The 19161-nt window shown below is 39.8% G+C and overlaps 1 protein-coding gene across 1 annotated transcript in view; it reads right to left on the bottom strand.

The window, feature by feature from the left end:
* HSD17B12 (hydroxysteroid 17-beta dehydrogenase 12) overlaps positions 1 to 19161 on the bottom strand; it is an 81182-nt gene that overhangs the window by 40712 nt on the left and 21309 nt on the right. The window contains 2 exon segments of the mRNA XM_056491924.1: positions 4550 to 4625; positions 9045 to 9091. Of these exon segments, the coding sequence (XP_056347899.1) occupies positions 4550 to 4625; positions 9045 to 9091 (123 nt within the window).

Raw genomic sequence — 19161 nt, 5'->3', positions numbered from 1 at the left:
CCAACTCCAAAAGGAGGATTTACTGGGGTGCAAGAGGGAGGAAATCAAGTGACAGGGCAGAGATGAAGGAGCCAAGTGCTCCAAGGGAGGTGCAGGTGACCATCTGCAAGGGTCAGACTTGTCATGGGGGCATGGCCCATTAGTTGCAGTGAGTCATGGTAAGGGATGGGACACAAGTACACGGGTCACCATCTGGCTGGCTTCAGAATGCTGCCCACATGCTGGTTACCAAGAAAGCAGAAGAAAACTGTAAAGACCCACCTGCCTAGGAAATGCGGAAGAAACATTTCTGGGTTTGGCACCACATCCCATCATGCCAGAGTAGTAAGAACACAATAGATCCTGAGTATAAGCATGACGGCTAACAGTTTACATTACCCAAAACCTTAGGGTTAGAGACTAGCTCAAGATGATACTACCATGACCAAGCAACTTAGATACACTACACACTGGGCTCAGGAAATGTACTGGAATGAAATAGCTATACATAGATTTTAATTGCAAAAAAATCTGTATTTCCTTATAGAAGAAGCCTAGATTTTCTTATAGACATGTAGCAGAATCAAAGTTTTGGACATTCGTTCTCAAACAGTATGAAAGGCTTACAGTGCATTCCAATTAAATGTTCATTTGTGAAAATACACTGGAAAAACAATTGATTTCTCTCAATTCAAGCATTTTATTTGGCCCCAATTTTATCACCTGGGTGCACGTAACACTAGATCACCAACTTTAAAGCAGTAAATAGGAATTTCCTTAACTATATCATAACTGATAATGAACTCAAAATCTGCCAGAATGCTTTTATATGCACTCTCCTACAAGTAAGTGGCTACTTAGAATTGCAAGTAGAAACACTAGCAAGCTATCACAGCTTTCCCAGCTCTTGCAGCTCATGCTCAACTTCATGACCTGTCCTGTGAAGGTACCAGCTAACAATGGACACCAATACCAAATTCTTTTGACAATTTCCCTACAAACTCTGAAGTTTTCCCTGCTTATCTGGTCTGCACTACATTCCTCCTATTGCAGCCCTTAAGCAATGAGTTTCTACAGCAAAGTAGTTCTCAATTCTCCTCAGAACAAACCTACCCAGTGCAGTAACTGAAGCTTTTCTGCCTGCAAATCCATGATTCGAGAACCAATAGCTGGCACAGAGCACCTGAGATGTCTTGGACCATGCTCATTATTAAATACAGCAAATCAAGGAACAGACTCATTATGTGGCACTCAAGCAATTGTCTCCATTCACAGAGAAATATTCTTTCTGATCCTCTCTGAACCTTTGGAAGTGTTTAACAATGCAATGCAACAGACACTTTAGAAAAGTAGTGGAACAGTGAAGCAGCATGAACTAAACTAGACAAGCATTTTTTATAGTAACCTTAATAGTCTGTGCTTATGCATAACAACTTGATTAAAAGATCAAATATATTTCCATAAAACATATAATTCCTCATAAGGTTGTCCATGACTGAAGAGGAAATTCTAAATTTTTTCTTCAGTCAGTGGCTGATACTCTATTTCTTAGGGAACAGAAAGAAGAATTTCTCTTTCATGGTAAATCCTACACCATCTAAGTACTCTGTAAGAAAAAATAGCTTTTCACTGTGTTTTCAAGCATGGTTTAAAGTCTTCTAAAGTCTTTAACAACTCCTAATTAACCCACTAATTTTTGTTGCTCAAACTGAGCTGCACATTCAGAACATCTGGCATTCCTATAACATCAGTTCAGCCACTTTAATGTGCATATGCACATTAAAAAAAAATCAACTCCAGGTCAGCTGGCATTGAGCATGCAGGAAGACATATCAGTATTTCCCTTATGATGGTGGTTATGCAACTTGCATTTTGTATATAAATGTCACTCCTACTAGAAGTCTACTCTACGAGTAGAAGAGTCTTCTGAAATAGAATGAACACACCTGAGCCTCAAAAGCCCTCTCATTTTTTGTGGCAGAGTGCAGCTATCCAATCGGTAGGATAAGCATGAGACTGATTAGTGAAAAGGAGGATGAAACAAAAAACACAGAGAATCACAGAACTCAAAGAACAGGAATTAGTTAAACAGCCATTCTTCCTTAAAGTGATTAAGAGTCATTACTCAAGAGGAGCAAGCTCATGCCAATTTGAAGAACAATGGACCACCATAAAAAAGTTTAAAACTACCTCAGAAGCCTGCAAGGGAACCAGGCAAGTAATTACACCCTTAGCATTGAAAGTCACCCACTTTATACATGACAATATCTGAGCAGACTGCAGAGACCACATGATATTGAATACAAGACCATTCTGTCCAGCTAAAACCTAGTAGAATCTGAAAGTGCAACTCAGGCTTGCTTGATCATGCAGACTATCCTAATCCTTCAGTATATGCCATAATGAGCAAGGTATACTTTTCAGTAGCTCAGTGTTGTCAAAAGAAGTGTTCTGAAAATCCAGCATGAGTCATCTCATTTCAGAATGGTTCAGGAAAGGAAGCAGAAAAATGTTTGGGTGAGGCCTAACAGTAATTATGTATTACAGGCTGCTTCACATAGGTACACATACCTATTTTTTTAATCTGAGAACCTCCCCCAGTAGCTATCATGTTAAGTGCTGAAGCTCAAAGCAATAGATTTATCTGTCTTGTCAGCATCATGCTTAATTCCCAGGCAGAAAGAGATACCCAGACTGTTACAGAAAGGGTATGACCACTTTCAGGAAGCTTGTCCCTTCACGCATAGGTGTGTGATTCCAGAACAAGATTATTTGTAGAAACTTCTTTCAGTTATAGTTTGACTTAGCAAAACAACTTTATGTCATGTTGCTAGAAACGTGACTGCACATGCCCACACACATGCAGCAAACATCACCCAGCTACTGCAGTGAGCCACCAAAAAACATCACCTTGCTGTAGCTTCTTTATGGATTGGCAGAAAGAATCAGCAGTTACACAGGTTACCCAGAGAGTGACACCTACTCTGCTGCATTTACACTGTCACTGGATTGATCAGTGTCAGTCCAGACACTGCAGTGACACCCTGAAATGCAGGATACCAATGAACAATGCCAATTACTTCCAAATCAGTCAAAGATAGAACTTGATGACAGCTTTGCTCTAAGAAGGAATGCTCCCTACAGCTTAAATACACACCTAGAAAAGAATAATTTTCCATCTAGAAAACAGTTTCATATGCCATCTTACATTGGACACTAAATATCAGAAATAGTGACATTTAGATCAGTAGCACCATACACCCTGACTTTCACAGATCTAATACAACAGCTACTGTTTAGCAAGTTGAAGTCCTTGAGTTTTTCAGCCATCCTTACTTTCACTCAACAGTGTTGACACTTAGGGGATTATGCTTTACAGTAAAGCAGTGCCACTAAGAAATTCACAGAAATTTTCAATAAACTTAAGCCAAAAATTATACATTTATGACCTTGGAAAGAGAGAAGTTCTTGCCATTATATACATTATAAACTGCCATTATATGCATTATATAGACACAAACCATTTTAGAAAGCCCAAGCAAGACAAGTGAGAGTAACAGAGAATCATCATCTTAAAGGTTTCTTTACTCAACATCATTATGCTGAGAAACCTGCTTTATAGTATAGAACTCCTAGCCCTGCTTATCAAAACCTTTTCACATGGTTACATTTCTCACTTTATCTTGGCATACTCGACACAAACTAATAACCTGATGTGAAATATGCCTTAATAAAAGGGATATAGATTAGAAGAGGAATTCTTGTGGGTTAGATTATACTTTGCTGTGATTGGAAAATCATCTGTCAGCATGAGACTTGAGGAAGCTTTTCCTAACTGATCCTGTCCAAATATCCATTTGTGATTGAAACACTGAAGTTGCTCCCTTATTTTTCCATTACAGCCATTTACTACACATTTACTGGAGAAACAATCCCTAATACAGGTTCTTAAACACATTACCTCATTCCATATATTCCTACGACTATAAACACTCATCATCTCAAAAGAGCTTACAGGTCTTGAATCTAATCTTTGAGTAGTTTATTCAAACAAAACAAAAAAGAGGAGACAGGGCAAGCTACCAACAATAAATCTGTATATTTGGTAAGACAACAAAAAAGACATAAGAAAAATGCTTTTAACAACTTCTAGTTGCAAAGAAACCACCCTTATGGCTGGAGCCCATGAAATAAAACTTGCTTCAAATTAAGGAAATACTCAGATGGAAAAATGACTGCATGTTTCTTGCCCTACTATGATTTTAGACAGCTACTACTACGTGAATAGGTGGTATTGCAGTCTGGCCTGGTAAGCTGTTCTTATGGAAGACTAACAGTTTTACAAGTACTTATTCCAGAATTAAGCCCTATTGTTCTCCGAAGTTAAATATGAACAGCTGTAAAATTGATCTGCAAGGCCTTTACCATTTATATCTGTAACATTTGCACTGTGCACAAGAGCAAACTATTTTCAATATGAGCTGTATGTATTAGCATGTATGAAATTCATGTGCAATTGCATTTATTTATAATCATGCCAGTAAAGTTTAGGGAAGAACCTTTAACTCACTTATTTCAGTAGAAACCTGGTCCAGCTTTTCTTTTGACCTACTGACTAGAACCACCTTCATTCCACGTCTTGCCAACTGCAAGAGAACAAAACAGGAGACATTAGAATAGTCACAAATCACTTCCAATTTAGTAACCTCAAGAAAAAAACTGCAAAACTCATCAAATATCACAGCAATTTATGACCAGCAAGTCTGAAAAAAATACAGTTTTAAATAGAGACACGAAGGGGAAAACAGGAAAAATACTTCCATTTTATTTCTTAATTCCCTTCACACCACACTATCTTCCCAGTCATCTAATATAGGTGGATAGGCACATTTATAAAATAGAAAATGATCAATGAATATTTTACAGAACTTTTACACTACCTCTGCAAGTCAGAGCAAAAACATAATTATCCATAATAAACTTTAGCATGCCAAGTTAAGATACCCATGGTTACTTGAACACCTGTGTTGCAACTCAACACTTCCTCCCTTTAGTAAGGCTTCACTCTTTGTACTATTCACAGGCATCAAGGTTAATTTACTTCTGAAACTATTTTAGGGAAGCTATCTGTGGAACTTTAGCTGTAGCCAGAGCACATCCTGGTCATCAAATCAGACCTACCACTGGCAAGTTTAAAAGAGGATCTAACAACTCAATTGAAAAACATCTGCAGGAAGACAGTTATGTATCTGAATTACTTTAAAATGAAAATTATGCTTCTTACTACAATAAGTAGAAACAATATGTCTGTCTATCTATCTATAGCTCAAAGTGTCACTGCCTTTCAGACATTTGAGACCTACATACAAAAAAACATGTATATCATCATTGCTCCAATAAAACTCTTTCACTGCCTTTGGAAGCTGATGAGAATGGGTCTTCAATGGAATTTGAAAAAATACAACAAAACACACAGACCCAAAAACCTCAAAACACTACAGCATAGTACAGCAACAACCTGAAGTGGCTTAAAGCCACCTACTTTTCTAGCAGGAGTATGCAAAGCAGTAGTGATTTTGTCAGGGAGATGTATGGCAGAGTTCATCAGTTATCCCCATACTTTACTTCCATGTGTGATCTCGAAGCAGTAGAAATCCCACACTAGATCTCATGAGCATAGAGTGAGGTGTGATGAAATCAAAGACACCATAGGAATCACTAGCAAACAGCTTTCAGGTTAAGGCTTACAGGCAACTTAAGCCTTCTGCTCGAGGAAATTACATGGTGCTACAAGAACTACTGTCTAAAAGGGATGAACACATCCAGCCACCTGTAGATAAGCACCTAGCTCACTGGAACACACTTTACATGAAGCCTACAGTAAGCTTGGAAGGCACCAGGAAGAAGGGAATAGAACTCTCATTCCACAGGATCAAGGTAGTGAAGGCCTTGATTACCTAACCTGCTAGGACAATTTGACAGCAATCTACTCAGAATCCAAAATAACTGTGGCCCTGTGAGGCCAAAAAGCCCCAGAGATGATTTTCATGGAAGCAAAGCTCCAGACTGCCAACAGAAGAGTTTGCTCTCTTTCAGCAATCATGACCCTTGGGCTCTCCAGGCTGCCTCAGTAGGTACCTGGGCTTAATGGAAAAGTATTCAGCTGTACTTGTCTCAAAAGCCAAGGAAGTAAAGTGATGCCAGTACATCCAGTCAGTGGAACCTCACCACATTTAGAGAATTTCCACCACAAGGGCGAGCGTGAGAGAAACCTCTTCTATGTTCACACTAATGGGATGCACTCTAAGAAGTTCATCTGAAATTGAAAACCCTTTTGCAAGTGGAGTTCTAAGTAGAGAGTACATAAAACAGCCAACAGAAGACCCTGTAACTAGGAACAAATATCACTAAGAGAAGTAATCAAACTTGAAAAAGATACAGCACTTGAGAGCAGGTTCAATTACGGTGTTTGATTCAACCAGACTAGTTTCTGTTGAGCACTCTGCCTTCACTGGTAGAGACCTAGTTAATTGAAAGGAACCAGAGACTTCCAAGGTGAGACAACAATCCCTGAGATCCCAGTTACTAATTATGTTTTCATACAGGAATCAAGGAAGACCCACTTGTTTTGTAGATAATCTGTTATTATACTTTCCCTTTGGCCAAGATCCTTAGGGTCCTGAAACAGCTGAATGACAAGACCTTAAAACCTAACATAAAACTCACCCAGAGGGAAGATACCCTTAAAGACTAAGGACTGATGCAAGCAAGGGTCACCATTCTAATGGAGCTGATGAATGGAGGTGTTCGATTTCCTTAAATGTCACATTAGTGACTACCACATTTTCCACTTCAGTAGCAAAACACAGCTGCTGTTTCAACCCTTTCTCTCCAGGTTGGAAAACAATGACATCAACGCCCAACCAAAGCAAGGTTAAAGCTCTTGTTAGAGTAGACATGGCAAGATATTCTAAAAATGCTATACTAAACAGATGTGCATAGTAGAGTACTGCAAAGTATGCAATGGGATCACAACCTCTAGTTTATCACTAGCACACAAATACAACCAAGGTTGAATTTATACTAATGATTTTCAAAAGCAAGCTAAACATAATGATAGAGGGGCAATGAATACTGACTCCTGACCATATCCTCAAAATTTTCACAAGGGGGTGATCTAGCAATTATAAGGATATCAGTGCTGGGCAAAGATTAAAGGTCTTAATACTCCAACAGTGAAAATGCAAAAACAGTTCTTTGCCTGGAAAAGGAAAATAACCTACAGAACAGAATATAACCCAAGAATCCACACAGTCATAAAGCTCTTTCATCACCTTCCAGAAAGACCATATCAAACTTTTAAAGAGACAATTCTCAACACACAGTTACAATTCTCACAAATTCCTCCAAGGAAAAGGAAGTTGTCTGCATGACTATAATCACAACCATCAAGGCCCAAGCAGCCATATGCCAGTGGAATTTATAGTAGCCAGAAGGGAATTTTTAGTAGAAAAATCAAGCCTCTGCTGGCAGCCTTCTAAAGATATCTCTAGAGTTAATTTAAAGATTGAGACGTCTCTTCAGGTATTCCACATTTTGCCCTACATCCACAACTTGACTTTATCAAGTATTCATCCATCTAAGCTGTCAAAGGATGGATTTGTGTTTTATTCTAAATATATGCATAATTGACAACAATAAGTACATGAACAATGTGCTTTATTCTGTAGCCCAAGAATGAGTATCTGTACCCTTTGGGGTGCTTTTGGGGTGCTCTGTGCTTACAGCAACCACTGTAAGGCTGCTGTAATAGACATGGTTTGCCAACAATATCTCATATTCAATATCTCACGATTTTCCTAATGGGGGTTTGAATGCAGGAGTGAGCCAGCAGCAGACATTCATGTCAAAAGCAGCTTAGTTCTTAGAGATGTTACAGAACAGAAAGCAAGCTGTAGCTTTATTCACCTGGTATCGTAATATATAGATCCTGAAACTAATCTCCCATGATGATCAGGGGGTGTCTCCCACAGTAGAGGACTTCCTCCTGTTAATGCTCTGCTGTGGGCACAGTCACCTCCTTTCCCTTGTTCTAGATAGTTAAAATTAAGAATTGCATCATTTGCTTCAGCCATGTAACTGGGATATCTGGCACGTATGACCTGTGAGCAACCAGCCAGGATCAGGTGCTGTAGGCACCAGGCTTAATTCCTTTTGCAGCCAACTCCCCTTTCCAGTAGTATGAGCTACTACTTCCTGCAAAGCAGAAGGGAATTTGGGGGCTAGAGGTGCAGGCAGCAGGGCAAAGCACATCAGGATGACAGGAAATCCAAACGGCAAGTAAAGAGTAATGCCATTTTCCCTGTGGGCTTTGCAAAAGAAAAAAAAAACCATCAAGGAGAAGGGAACCTCTCACCACTGATCTCACACAAAATCACACTGGTGTTTCAGAGAACACAAAAATAAGCACAGAGAGGCTCACTTTGATACTAATGCTGAGTTTGAAGTTATTTTTGCTATAAATTGTTGTAGTCAGCACTATTTGTCGTTATGTTCTCTAGGCTTATAGGCTAAATTACCCTAAACTAACAGGCACTTTCTGTCTTAAGCAATACATTTGAGCATATTAAATATATTTGGAGCCCACATATCCATCAAGAGCAAAAGAGATAAAGGTAAAACCCAGCTTCAGAGACTTCATGAACTAGAGGAAATAATTGGAACATACTGCTGGCAGCTGTAAATGCCATTCAGTCAGTGCCTGAAAGTAGCAAAAGGAAAACCAAGGGCTAAGTTAAAATTCTTTTAAAAACTAAAAAAATTAAAAATAAAAACCTGAAGGACAAGATAGGAGCTGAAAATATAGTTCACAAATACAAGCAACTAACAAAAGAGATACAACTTTTGGCTGGTTACCATAAGGAGGCAAGGTAGGAGACCTTTTTCTCCACAGATATCTATGTTAAGATAAGGTGAGGAGATATCACATGCAGCTTGACAGAGTTGAGACAGCTTGACATATTGCCAAGAATCAAGACAGACTTCCAAGCTGTAAGAATTCTTACCTCTTGTGCATAGGCTTTACCAATCCCATCTGTAGCTCCTGTGACCACTGCAACGACAACAACAAAAAGACAAATCTATATTAGTTGCTTGACAGAAGTAACTGCAATGGGTGTGCTCATTTGTAGGCTATTAAAGTACTCATTCCAGACAGAAACACATCAAAGTCTCTGGAACAGGTGTACAACTTTTATGAAATTTTTTTTAAAACTCACTCTAAAACCTTTCCATAGATAAGGAAGGACAGAAAGACATGGAGTTAGGAGCCTGAAGTGTTTCAAGAATCAGGTTCAGCACCCCTTCTCAAGCCAGTCCTCTGTCCTAATACACATCTTCAGAAACTCTGTGGACTAAGAGATTTCCAAGCCATTTAAACCAGCTGTCAACTTAGTTTTACGTATACAATAAAATAAAAGGTATCTCAAATGTTGTAAGCATCCAAGAAAACAGATTTTAGGACACAGGCACAGCTTTCTGTTCCTCCAGCAGATTTCAGATCCCTATGACCATTGTGCTCACCAGCAGCTAGTATGAGGGTATGATCCTGGCATCAGCTGCAAGCTGGACTTCTACAGCTTAAACTTTCTCACCTGTGGGTGACTGGATCTGTGTCAAGCTTCAAGTCTTTCTAGGATTCTTTTCCACAAGCTGAGAAGCTGTGAGTGACTCAACATGCCATTAGTTTGACAGATTATTCCAGGGCTCTCACCACACTAGCAGCTGATGACCCCAGTAAACAGCAATTCCTCCATAGAGGAACTGCTTTTTGCGCAAGTACATTCAGCATCGCTTCTTTTCGCTCTCAGCTTTTTCTTCTCACCAAATCCAGTGCCTACACCTCGACATCCTTATATTTTTAGCTCTCCTGTCTAACCTCTTATCTGTCTCTACTCTCACTCTCCAAGTAGCCACAGAATATACTGGATTTTTTCTGTTTGTGCTTTTATCAGATTAGAACAGCTTGGTTTGTGCTTCCACTGCATATCACTGAACAGAGCCATGGCCAAATAACTGGACTTGTTTAATGTTTCAGAACCATGAACTGGGTGTGTTGGTTTAACTCTCAGGTCAACCTCTACCTGAATCAGACTCATAGCAGACCGAGGTGTTGTCTGGCATTGGGATTCAGCAGTAACTTCCCTTCAGAGCACCGGAAGGAGATGTGTTTGCAGATTATTTGATTAGTTACTGCTTGCAGATCCCCCCTAACAGCTGGCATGCAAACTGCAGCCAGAATATTTCTGTTTGAGTAATAACAGCTAGGAAATGCTGTAACCATTTCAGTCTCTGTGCCTGATATCTACAGATAAGTGGATGTAATTACAAAAGATGAAACTGACAGCAAAGGTCCTATTTGAGTTTGAATGGCCAGCAACAATTCAATAACAGGCTAGAATGAAAGATCCAGTCATATCCCTGATTTAAGTGAAATTCACAGATGACCACAGATGAAGGTACATGTATGTTTATCTCCCTCCTGGTTTAAGGGTTCATTTGCAAGATGCCATAACTCCAGCATGGTAAGGATATGCATACTGCACACATGGGATGCTCTGGCTACTAAACAGAGCTCTGGCTGCTGCACTGTCAGTACCAGAGAATTTTATTGAGAAAACCAAGTCTCTGTATCACACTGCTTTGCCAGTTCCGATCCAGCCACCATTAGGGAAGTGTGAGCTACAGTTTTGGTACAGAAACAAAGCCATGTAATGAAAGGTGAAGCAAGGGTCGAAATGACCAATAAAAATCAAACTATAGGGAAGAAATCAAGGATACTTTCTCAGGAGCCCATTTCCTGCAACCAAACTTGTACCAATATGGTTATCCATTCAGCCAGATACACAACAGTCCTGCAGGAGAGCATGGTCCTTTTAGTTCAAGTACTAACAAGCTTCAGTTTCAGCCTTGCTGACCTGGGATTCACATTATGTATTATTACACAAGTCATTGTTTTTCAGAAAAACAATGAAGCAAATGAGAGTACAGAAAACAGTACCAGGACCCCTCGCTGTAAGGATCACAGCAGTGGCTGGACAAGTTCTGAGCTGATCCAATGTAGAAAACATTCAACTTCAGTGACTTGGTGAAAGGGGTTGTTTCTTTCACTATAGTTACTGAGGCACCTAAAGAAGAGCCATTCCTTGTAACATTTAGATTGTTTCTTCTCCTTCCAACTCAGAAGTTATGGACTTAATGGTTTTATTCCCAGATAACAAGCTCAGCATTTTAAAATACTATTTTCAGACACTGCAAGTTATTCCACTTTTAGTAGCAGCAGCCAAAAACGCCTGCTCCATGAGGCAGGAACTCCAAAAAGCACCTGTAGCCCTTTAAAGGCTTAGTAAAGTACAAGTAGTTTCAGTCAAGGATATTTACTCATTTATTGAATCCATTGCTTAGGTAAATAGTAATGGAATCAGCTGGAACACGAGACATAAGCTGAAGATCAGGGATTTCTAACTGAAGTGTGAATAACAGGATGGTTTTTTCCCTTTACAGGCCCTAGTTCAAATTAAAATAACCTGTAGTCCAGAGGTTAAAGTACCCTCCAGAACAGAATGTGAGAAATTTAAATAAATCTGATGTACATAAAAAATTACAAAATCCCGTAAGGAAAAAAGTAGTTCTTGAGCAATTACCTACAGAAACAGACTCCTGGTTAATACACATTCCTGTTTTGTTTCTGCTGCAGGAAAAGACATAGGCATCAGGATAAAGTATGCAGCTGGTTTTTCTTAGCAATAAGGGAACTCGTCACAAGATGACACCAAGACCATAATTTAATTAGTGGTTCCATGTGAAGAAGGATAACTGTCTTCTGCTCCATGATCCCACACCATCCTGAACAACAAAAACAGGAAAAGAATTGCTTTCCAACATCTAACCTAAACCATATTTTTTCAGGCCACACTTCTCTTCCTAAGGCCCTTTGAAAGAAGACATCTGGCTCAGTTCCCTCCCATTCAAAGTAAATGGATTTCCCATCTACAGCTACACTGGTGGAGAGGTGGTCAAGGTCAGCACCCATGGGCTGCAATGGGAAACAGGCACCAACACAGACCTGGCCTGCTACTGACCAGTACTGCCCATTTACTGGATCCTAGTGAGCAGCTTGGAGGGTTAGAAAGACTGCCCTGACAGGAATCTCCCAGAGCAGAAAGCAAAACTTAAGACCCTACATTGTAAAAGCAGGGGGAAGAGGTGGAGTAAAGGCAACTGATAGGATGAACATCACAGAAGTCAAGTTTCAGCCCCCTTATCTTCCTCCACATTTTAGATTACCTAAATCTTGTACATTAGAAAGTCACTTCCAGTTTTCATATTGATTACATTCATCTCAAGTTTCCATACTGGAGAAAAATGTTGCCGTTTCAACCACTCCAAAGCTGTGTCAGCTTAACTAAATTTCTACTATCAACTTGATGTGCCCAAGCTAGTTTGACTCCAAGTGTGGATTAAGCTTTTGAATTATGTTTCTTCTACAGACTGTCTTCCAACAAAAGTTACAAACTGACTGCAGTTGGCAGAGCTTAAAGAAGGCAAAGCAAGTAGGATAGAAATAAGTTATTGTCTATACAAGCTGCACCAGCACCTAAGTGTGATTATACACATTTACTCAGTAGTCAGACTAACTGTAGTAGCTTCCCACTTCAGCCATCTGCTGTCTCCAGGAGAGAAGCAAGAAGAGTGCCCAGGCAACTTGTATGTGAGCCCACCAAGTAAATGTTTGCCTGAATGGAAGTTTGTATTGCAGCATTGGCTAATTTTAGACAAAGAAGTCAACACCCATCTTTGCCTTTTCCCCTACAGCCCTAAAAGTCAGGGGACAAAAAATAAGGGAAGGTATCCAGTAACACGACATACTCTGAGAACAGCTAACTCTTAATAAATCAATACATGCACTCACATTGAGCTGGAGATGTTCTACTCTGGGAAGTTCCCACTTGCCAGTGTTCAGCAGGTTTGGTTACACAGTATTTCACAAAATAATTAGTCCTCACCTGGAACACATTCCCATCTCAAGAACCCTTTTTGAAATTAGTATATGCATAACTAGAGAGCTGACATATACATCATCTTTTTTAAGTTCCAGAAAAGCCTGTCTAAAAATTCCTGAGTCAGAGTCCACAAACTGGCCCTAGTGAGTCCAGCACACTGAAAGGAACATCTCTTGCTCTTCTAGGAAATGACATTTTGGGTAAGACTGTTATGATCACTGGCAGATGTATGTACAGTTTCATCATCTAGTTCTGGCTTTCATTTCAGTTTTGCATCAATAGCCTTATGTTCCAAACACCACACTGTTCAAAGTGGCAGACAAGAAGTTGGAAAGCCGGTAGAAGTAAAATCACTATTCATGCTAGCCACTAGTGTACACCACATTAGTATAAATTACTGCAAACCCATCCATGCTTTGGAGACAGTGGTAAGGTGCAAAAAGATACTGCCAATGTAGCATCAAGGTCTCCAAACAACGAGAGCAGTATGGGGCATCACCTGCTCACACTGCTGGAGGAGGTTAAGCCATATGTGGGTTGTAGATATTTCAACTACCATTGTATACATACAAGTCATCAGCACAACATCACAAATCTGCAGTTAATTTTATTACAGTATTGTTCTTAATAGGTCATGCAATCATTTCCCTAAATCTTCACCTCAGGACAGTATAGCATCCTTGCCCTAGTGGCTGTGCTAGAATTTTGCTTCATATGTCGTTGTGGGGAACAAGAAAAAAAAAAAAAAAAAAAGAAACTCACACCTCCTCCCATAGACTTTTCAACTCCCCACTTGGAGTTTAACTACACATTTTTGACCTCTTATAGTGATCTCTTTAATTTAAAATTAAAGCTATACAGCTACACAGGCACCCACCACAGCCTCTGCTACTAGAATAGTTCTTGACAGACACAGCTCACAAATTCTCTGCACCTTATTACCACCTAGCCAACTTACCTCCTAGTGCTTCACAGATTTTGCCACATATAACAACAGGTATGACGCAGTTCATAAGTATCAGCAACATTTCCTGGTCAGTACCAAACTCAGGGCAACCCTTGACAAACAAAGTTAGAAAACCTCCCCAGCCAGTGAGATATGTCATCTTGTACTAAAAGAGAACAGCTTTCCTATTATTAAAAAAGCCACAGAACAAGCCTGTGGAACAAATGCAACCAGTGACTTTAGTCTAGAAGATGAAAATGACCAGTGGTACTTTAGAGTGATAAAAATGTAGACATGTCTGCAGAAGCCTTACATAGGGGAAAATACACAAATGTTTCCAATAGCACCTGCATCCTTCAGAAATCCCACAGCCCATGGCTAAACGAGAGAAATAAAGTGCCACCAGCAGTGTGGGGAACTCATATTTTTTTTATATAAGAAAGAACAGCCACTATGTTGCCAAATAAGAGGTCACCAAAAAACATCCACCATCTCCTAAGAGGGATAATACAGGTGTATTCCTTGCTCATAAAAAAGGGATTACCATTCCAGAGCCAGGCAAAAACAGAACCCAGAAGCCATTGCCAGTCTGCTTTGTGACTGAAGTGAGTATTCAAGGCCCAGGGAGAACATTTTTACTTGCTTCTCATGCAGCCAGGACATCTTAAAACAAAAGCCAAGAATGGTGCAGTAAAGCATGAGGCAGGCATGTAGAAATCATTTTATCTCACGACAGGAGCAAGGACCAGTGTTGACACAGGGAGAGGGAGCAACAGCAAGCATAGAAAATTCTACTGCAGTTCTGCAGAGCAATCACGCTGAAACAAGATTATAGATTCGTGACTCCCCAACTCAAGGTTAGACTACAGTGGAAAAAAAAAAAAAGCTTAAAGAGATCAAGTCTGTCTTCAGATACAAACACATGTTTTCCACAGCAAAATGAACTTTTGCAAAGCCTAATGGAGATAAAGCACAGAATACTTTTATCCATATTGCCTCTAGCAAACAGCACCAGGCATACTCCTTACAGTACTTTGACTACCTGCACAATGAAGCTAGCAACTATTAGGCATGTTCTCTACTAGTCTCTCCAAACTACAAATTCATTTTGGTTCAGCCATTTTCCTGTTCTCATTCAGAAAAGCCTGAGTTTTCAGGCAATCTTTCAGAGTACTGCAGATGCACTCATGCATGTCATTACCTAGGAGGGAGAACTCAGGCCACCAGCAATGTTATTCTCCCTAGACACGTGGGTCCAGCAATTTTGGAATGCCCACACCCTTCCTGTCAAAAAACTAAGATAACTAAGAGATTTCAAGGACGGTAGCTTAGCTACATCTCTGATCCCTGGAGAAATGTTCAAATTTGTTGTCAAAATGGTCACTGCAGAGCTAGTCTGTCTGCAACATCCTCCATTCATTCATACAGAAGAACCATCCCTGCCCTGCAAGACTGAACCCAGAAACGAGTGAGGGTCTGTCATAGCACAGCAGCCAGCTGCAGCACATACCAACATAAACTAGGACTCTCTGTGTATTGCTAAAGCAATTCAGTTGAGAGAAACTTCACAGCACAGCTAACCTTAGCATAGGTTTAAAGTACAGCCCATAAATAACTGAAGACTCGAGATTCTTCTGCTACGAAACACAGAGGCTATATTAAGAATATGACAGCTCCTGGGGAAAACAAAAGCTGGCAAGGGGAGAAAAGACTATCCCTGCTTGGCATCAAGCAGTGCTTCATTTATTACAGATTTATATAAATCACTGGCATTTGACCAATACCAAGCTTCTAGATTATCTCCAGCCAACAAAAGTACTTTAGTCTGTGCTGGTTAAAAATATTCTACTTTTTGTCCTCAGCTTGCTAGGAATGGCTATTTTTAGTAAGACTCCAATCAACCTTATCAAAATCAAGCATCAAAAATAGACTGGAGAAACACTGGAAGCATATACTATTTTTAGCTGCTCCATCTATCCCTGCCGTTATCCACAAATTCTGACTGCACAGACCATGCATGAGTGCTTAGTTATTCTAGGCAGATCTTAGTCGTGACCCTTTTTTTCCCTGAACACCTGAATGCAGAAAACACTCGATTGATTAAAGATTAATACAGCCGCAAACCATGACAGCTGCCTTTCGTCTGAGTGCTTTTGGGGAGGGGGAGAATACAGCATGACAGAGAGCTTGCATCAGTATTCCTCTTGGGGATCCATTACATGGAAAGAAAATTGCTATTTCAATTCCCTTTTGTTGCTAAAAATAGCAGCCCCAATTGATTCAAGCAAACAGGGCACCGGCTTAGCAGTGCCAAATTTAGAAACCACTGAAGTCCCAAAGAGTGAACGCTAACGCAGTCTAACACATGCCAGCTCATATTTAACAAAGAACAAAGAAGATAAGCATGCTGGCTGCAAGTTAATAAGACAGTGGCAACTCCCTGCATTTTTATTAAATAAAAACAGAAAACTCTGTGCAAAAAATAAGACAAACTTCACATCTATTCTCAATTTGACTGCTGAAATAGGAAGCCTCATCAGAAAGATCTGTACCCAAGCTGGAATCCTAGAAGTTCTGTATATTCTTTTATTTTTTTTTCATATTTTTTTTCTGCACAGAAAAGCTAACACCTAATGGTCAGGCTTTGAAAAGACAGGCTACAGAAAAAGGTTCAGTTCCCAAAGCCAAACACTTACTTGGTAACAGCTTGTGTCTAGGAGCTAGGATTGTGGGTAGAAAAATATTCTATAAATATCACAGCACTGACAAGTTCCCATTTCACCCAGAACTACCGCAAGAAAGGGTTTTGGGCAGTGCACTCTGAAGATTCTTTAGATTTGAGAACTAGAAGCAATCTAGAAATCCATTCAAAAAAAACATACTGAAGAATTCATGAAAGTCACACCCAATGCTTAAGCAATTCCAGTTCCAGATGCCTCTGTGGAAACTCTCACAGGTTGGTTCTTCTATGAATTCAAACTCCAGTCTTTGCTGTGAGGTCTTTTTTTCCTGTTAGTCAAGGGCTGCTGCATTATGGACATGGGCATCTGGGAGGAGAGGGGAAATTCTGATATCCTGTTCAGAAGCCCCCACCCCACCCTTTGCTACTTTCAAGCCTTTTGATCCAGAAAATGTCAGATGAAACCAAGATTGCCCTGAATTAAACTTTCTGCAGTAGCTAGTAAGTTGTTCAGATCACCTGCTCAAGCCAGTTCAAGTTGAAGCACTTGCAAAGGCTACAACTGCCTTGTGCTCTGTAAGACACTACAGTGAGAGTTACTGCATAGCATTAATATTCAGCAAAAACAACCTCTCGTTTGTTCATCTTTGTGAAATACGTGACAGATGCTGACTGTCACGGCAAGCACGACCAGGCCAAAAAAACACATGCATAGAGGTCATTCAAACTACCATTTCTGGTTCTTCCTGCCTCTAGGAGGGGATGAATACAACACGAACATTTTAAAGATCAGATAGCTCAGGACTGGCACCATCTGAAGGCTTTCAGTGTGTTTGCCACTGGAAACACATAGATAAGTCACTTTTCTGAGAAGAAACTGAGCAGCCAGAAGGGCATCTGGGTTTAGAGCCTGCAATGCTGAAAGAAGGCTCTACATCAGAAGTCACTAAAATAAATTTGAGATTTTTTTTCCTCTTTCACTAAGTATTTGTAGCAGGCAGAAAAATAAATTCCAGTTAGCAATGTGGCAACAAAAACCCAACACCTGCAAGTAGAAAAGGATCACAAGTGATCCTGGTGAGCTGTGGGCATTTTTGTTTCAAGTCAAAGCTATGCAAGGTATCTGAATAACTGAGCAGAGAAAAAGTGGAGACTAGTATAAAATGCAGCACTATTTTTAATCAAAAGGGAAACATCAAACTTATAAAAGGTACAATCAGTTTAGACAAGAATAATGCTCTAGATCTACTAGGCAAAAGAAAATAATTTTGTATGATGAAACATAAGAATCTTGGAATATTATCAAGGGCTGCCTGGGGAGCTACAGTGGTTCAGACCAAAACCAGAATTTTATCTGGATAAAAACAAATTACTAGTTACACTCCTCAGGGACAGATCTCAGCACAAATCCTGTTCAGCACCATTACTAGTGACCACCACACAAAGAAGGAAATACTTCATCAACTTCACAGACAACCTAGCTCCTGAAAAGGATCACAGTGTCAACCTGCAAAGAATTACATGGGTCTACAGACCACAGGAATAAAACATAATATTGCCAGATATGACACAGTGACACAGAGATACCAGATGTCAAGATATGTACTTGAGATTAACTTTGTTTAGAGATGAGGTGACCATTGTAAGGAATGGTAAAAAGATATCTGGTCTTTCTATTTGATATAAAGCATATCAGTGTCTGCATATAAAATTGTCTGTAAATTGTCCTTCTGATGCAACTATAAAGACAACTTATATAACCACCAAGGTGCTTCCTATAGTAATAGGAAACAATCATAATAAGTAACTTAAATGGGAACAGCTGCAAAAAAGAATTTTTAAAAAAGGGCTGCTAAGATGGCTTAGTTAGGTGTTGTGGGAGATGAATTTTAAAGGGCTTTGTTTGCTCTTCATGAGCTCCTGTATGGTAATCATCAGAAAAGTAAAATTTTAGGCTAACATTGGGAAGACAATGTAAGTTGGCTGGTTGTGACCAACTGGAAATCACTGTATCTCAAAGAAGGAAAAAAAAACCCTATTTCTGACTCTGAAGAGCAGAATAAGGGTATGAAACCTGACCTGCTGGAAGAGATCTGAGATGCAGGTCAAGCCACAGCTAATGCTGGAAACAGAGCTACAAACTTGCAACAAGAATCTGTTCATTGCTATCCATTTAATGGATCAGATAGAAAATGAGAAACAAAATAAGCCTGACTGTAATTTGTTTATTGCTTTCGATCCATTCTGTTGACTGCATGGTTCTAGACTTCCTCAGGTTGTCAGAGAGCATCACAGAAATTATCCTTCCTCCCCCACCATCTCAACACACACTTTGACTTCTAGAGGGTGTCTGTCCATCTCTTCATGAGAAAGAGGCTAGGTGAAGGTACAAAAAGGATATGTGAGTCAAATGCACAGTGTCCTAACAGAGCAGACTGATTCCATGAAGCACTGGAACTGGGAAGGGGCTCCCTCTTGAATCCCTTATACTGCTA

This window comes from Oenanthe melanoleuca, chromosome 5 (assembly GCF_029582105.1).
Source record: "Oenanthe melanoleuca isolate GR-GAL-2019-014 chromosome 5, OMel1.0, whole genome shotgun sequence".
Taxonomy (NCBI): Eukaryota; Metazoa; Chordata; class Aves; order Passeriformes; family Muscicapidae; genus Oenanthe; species Oenanthe melanoleuca.
This window is presented reverse-complemented; position numbering and strand designations above follow the sequence as displayed.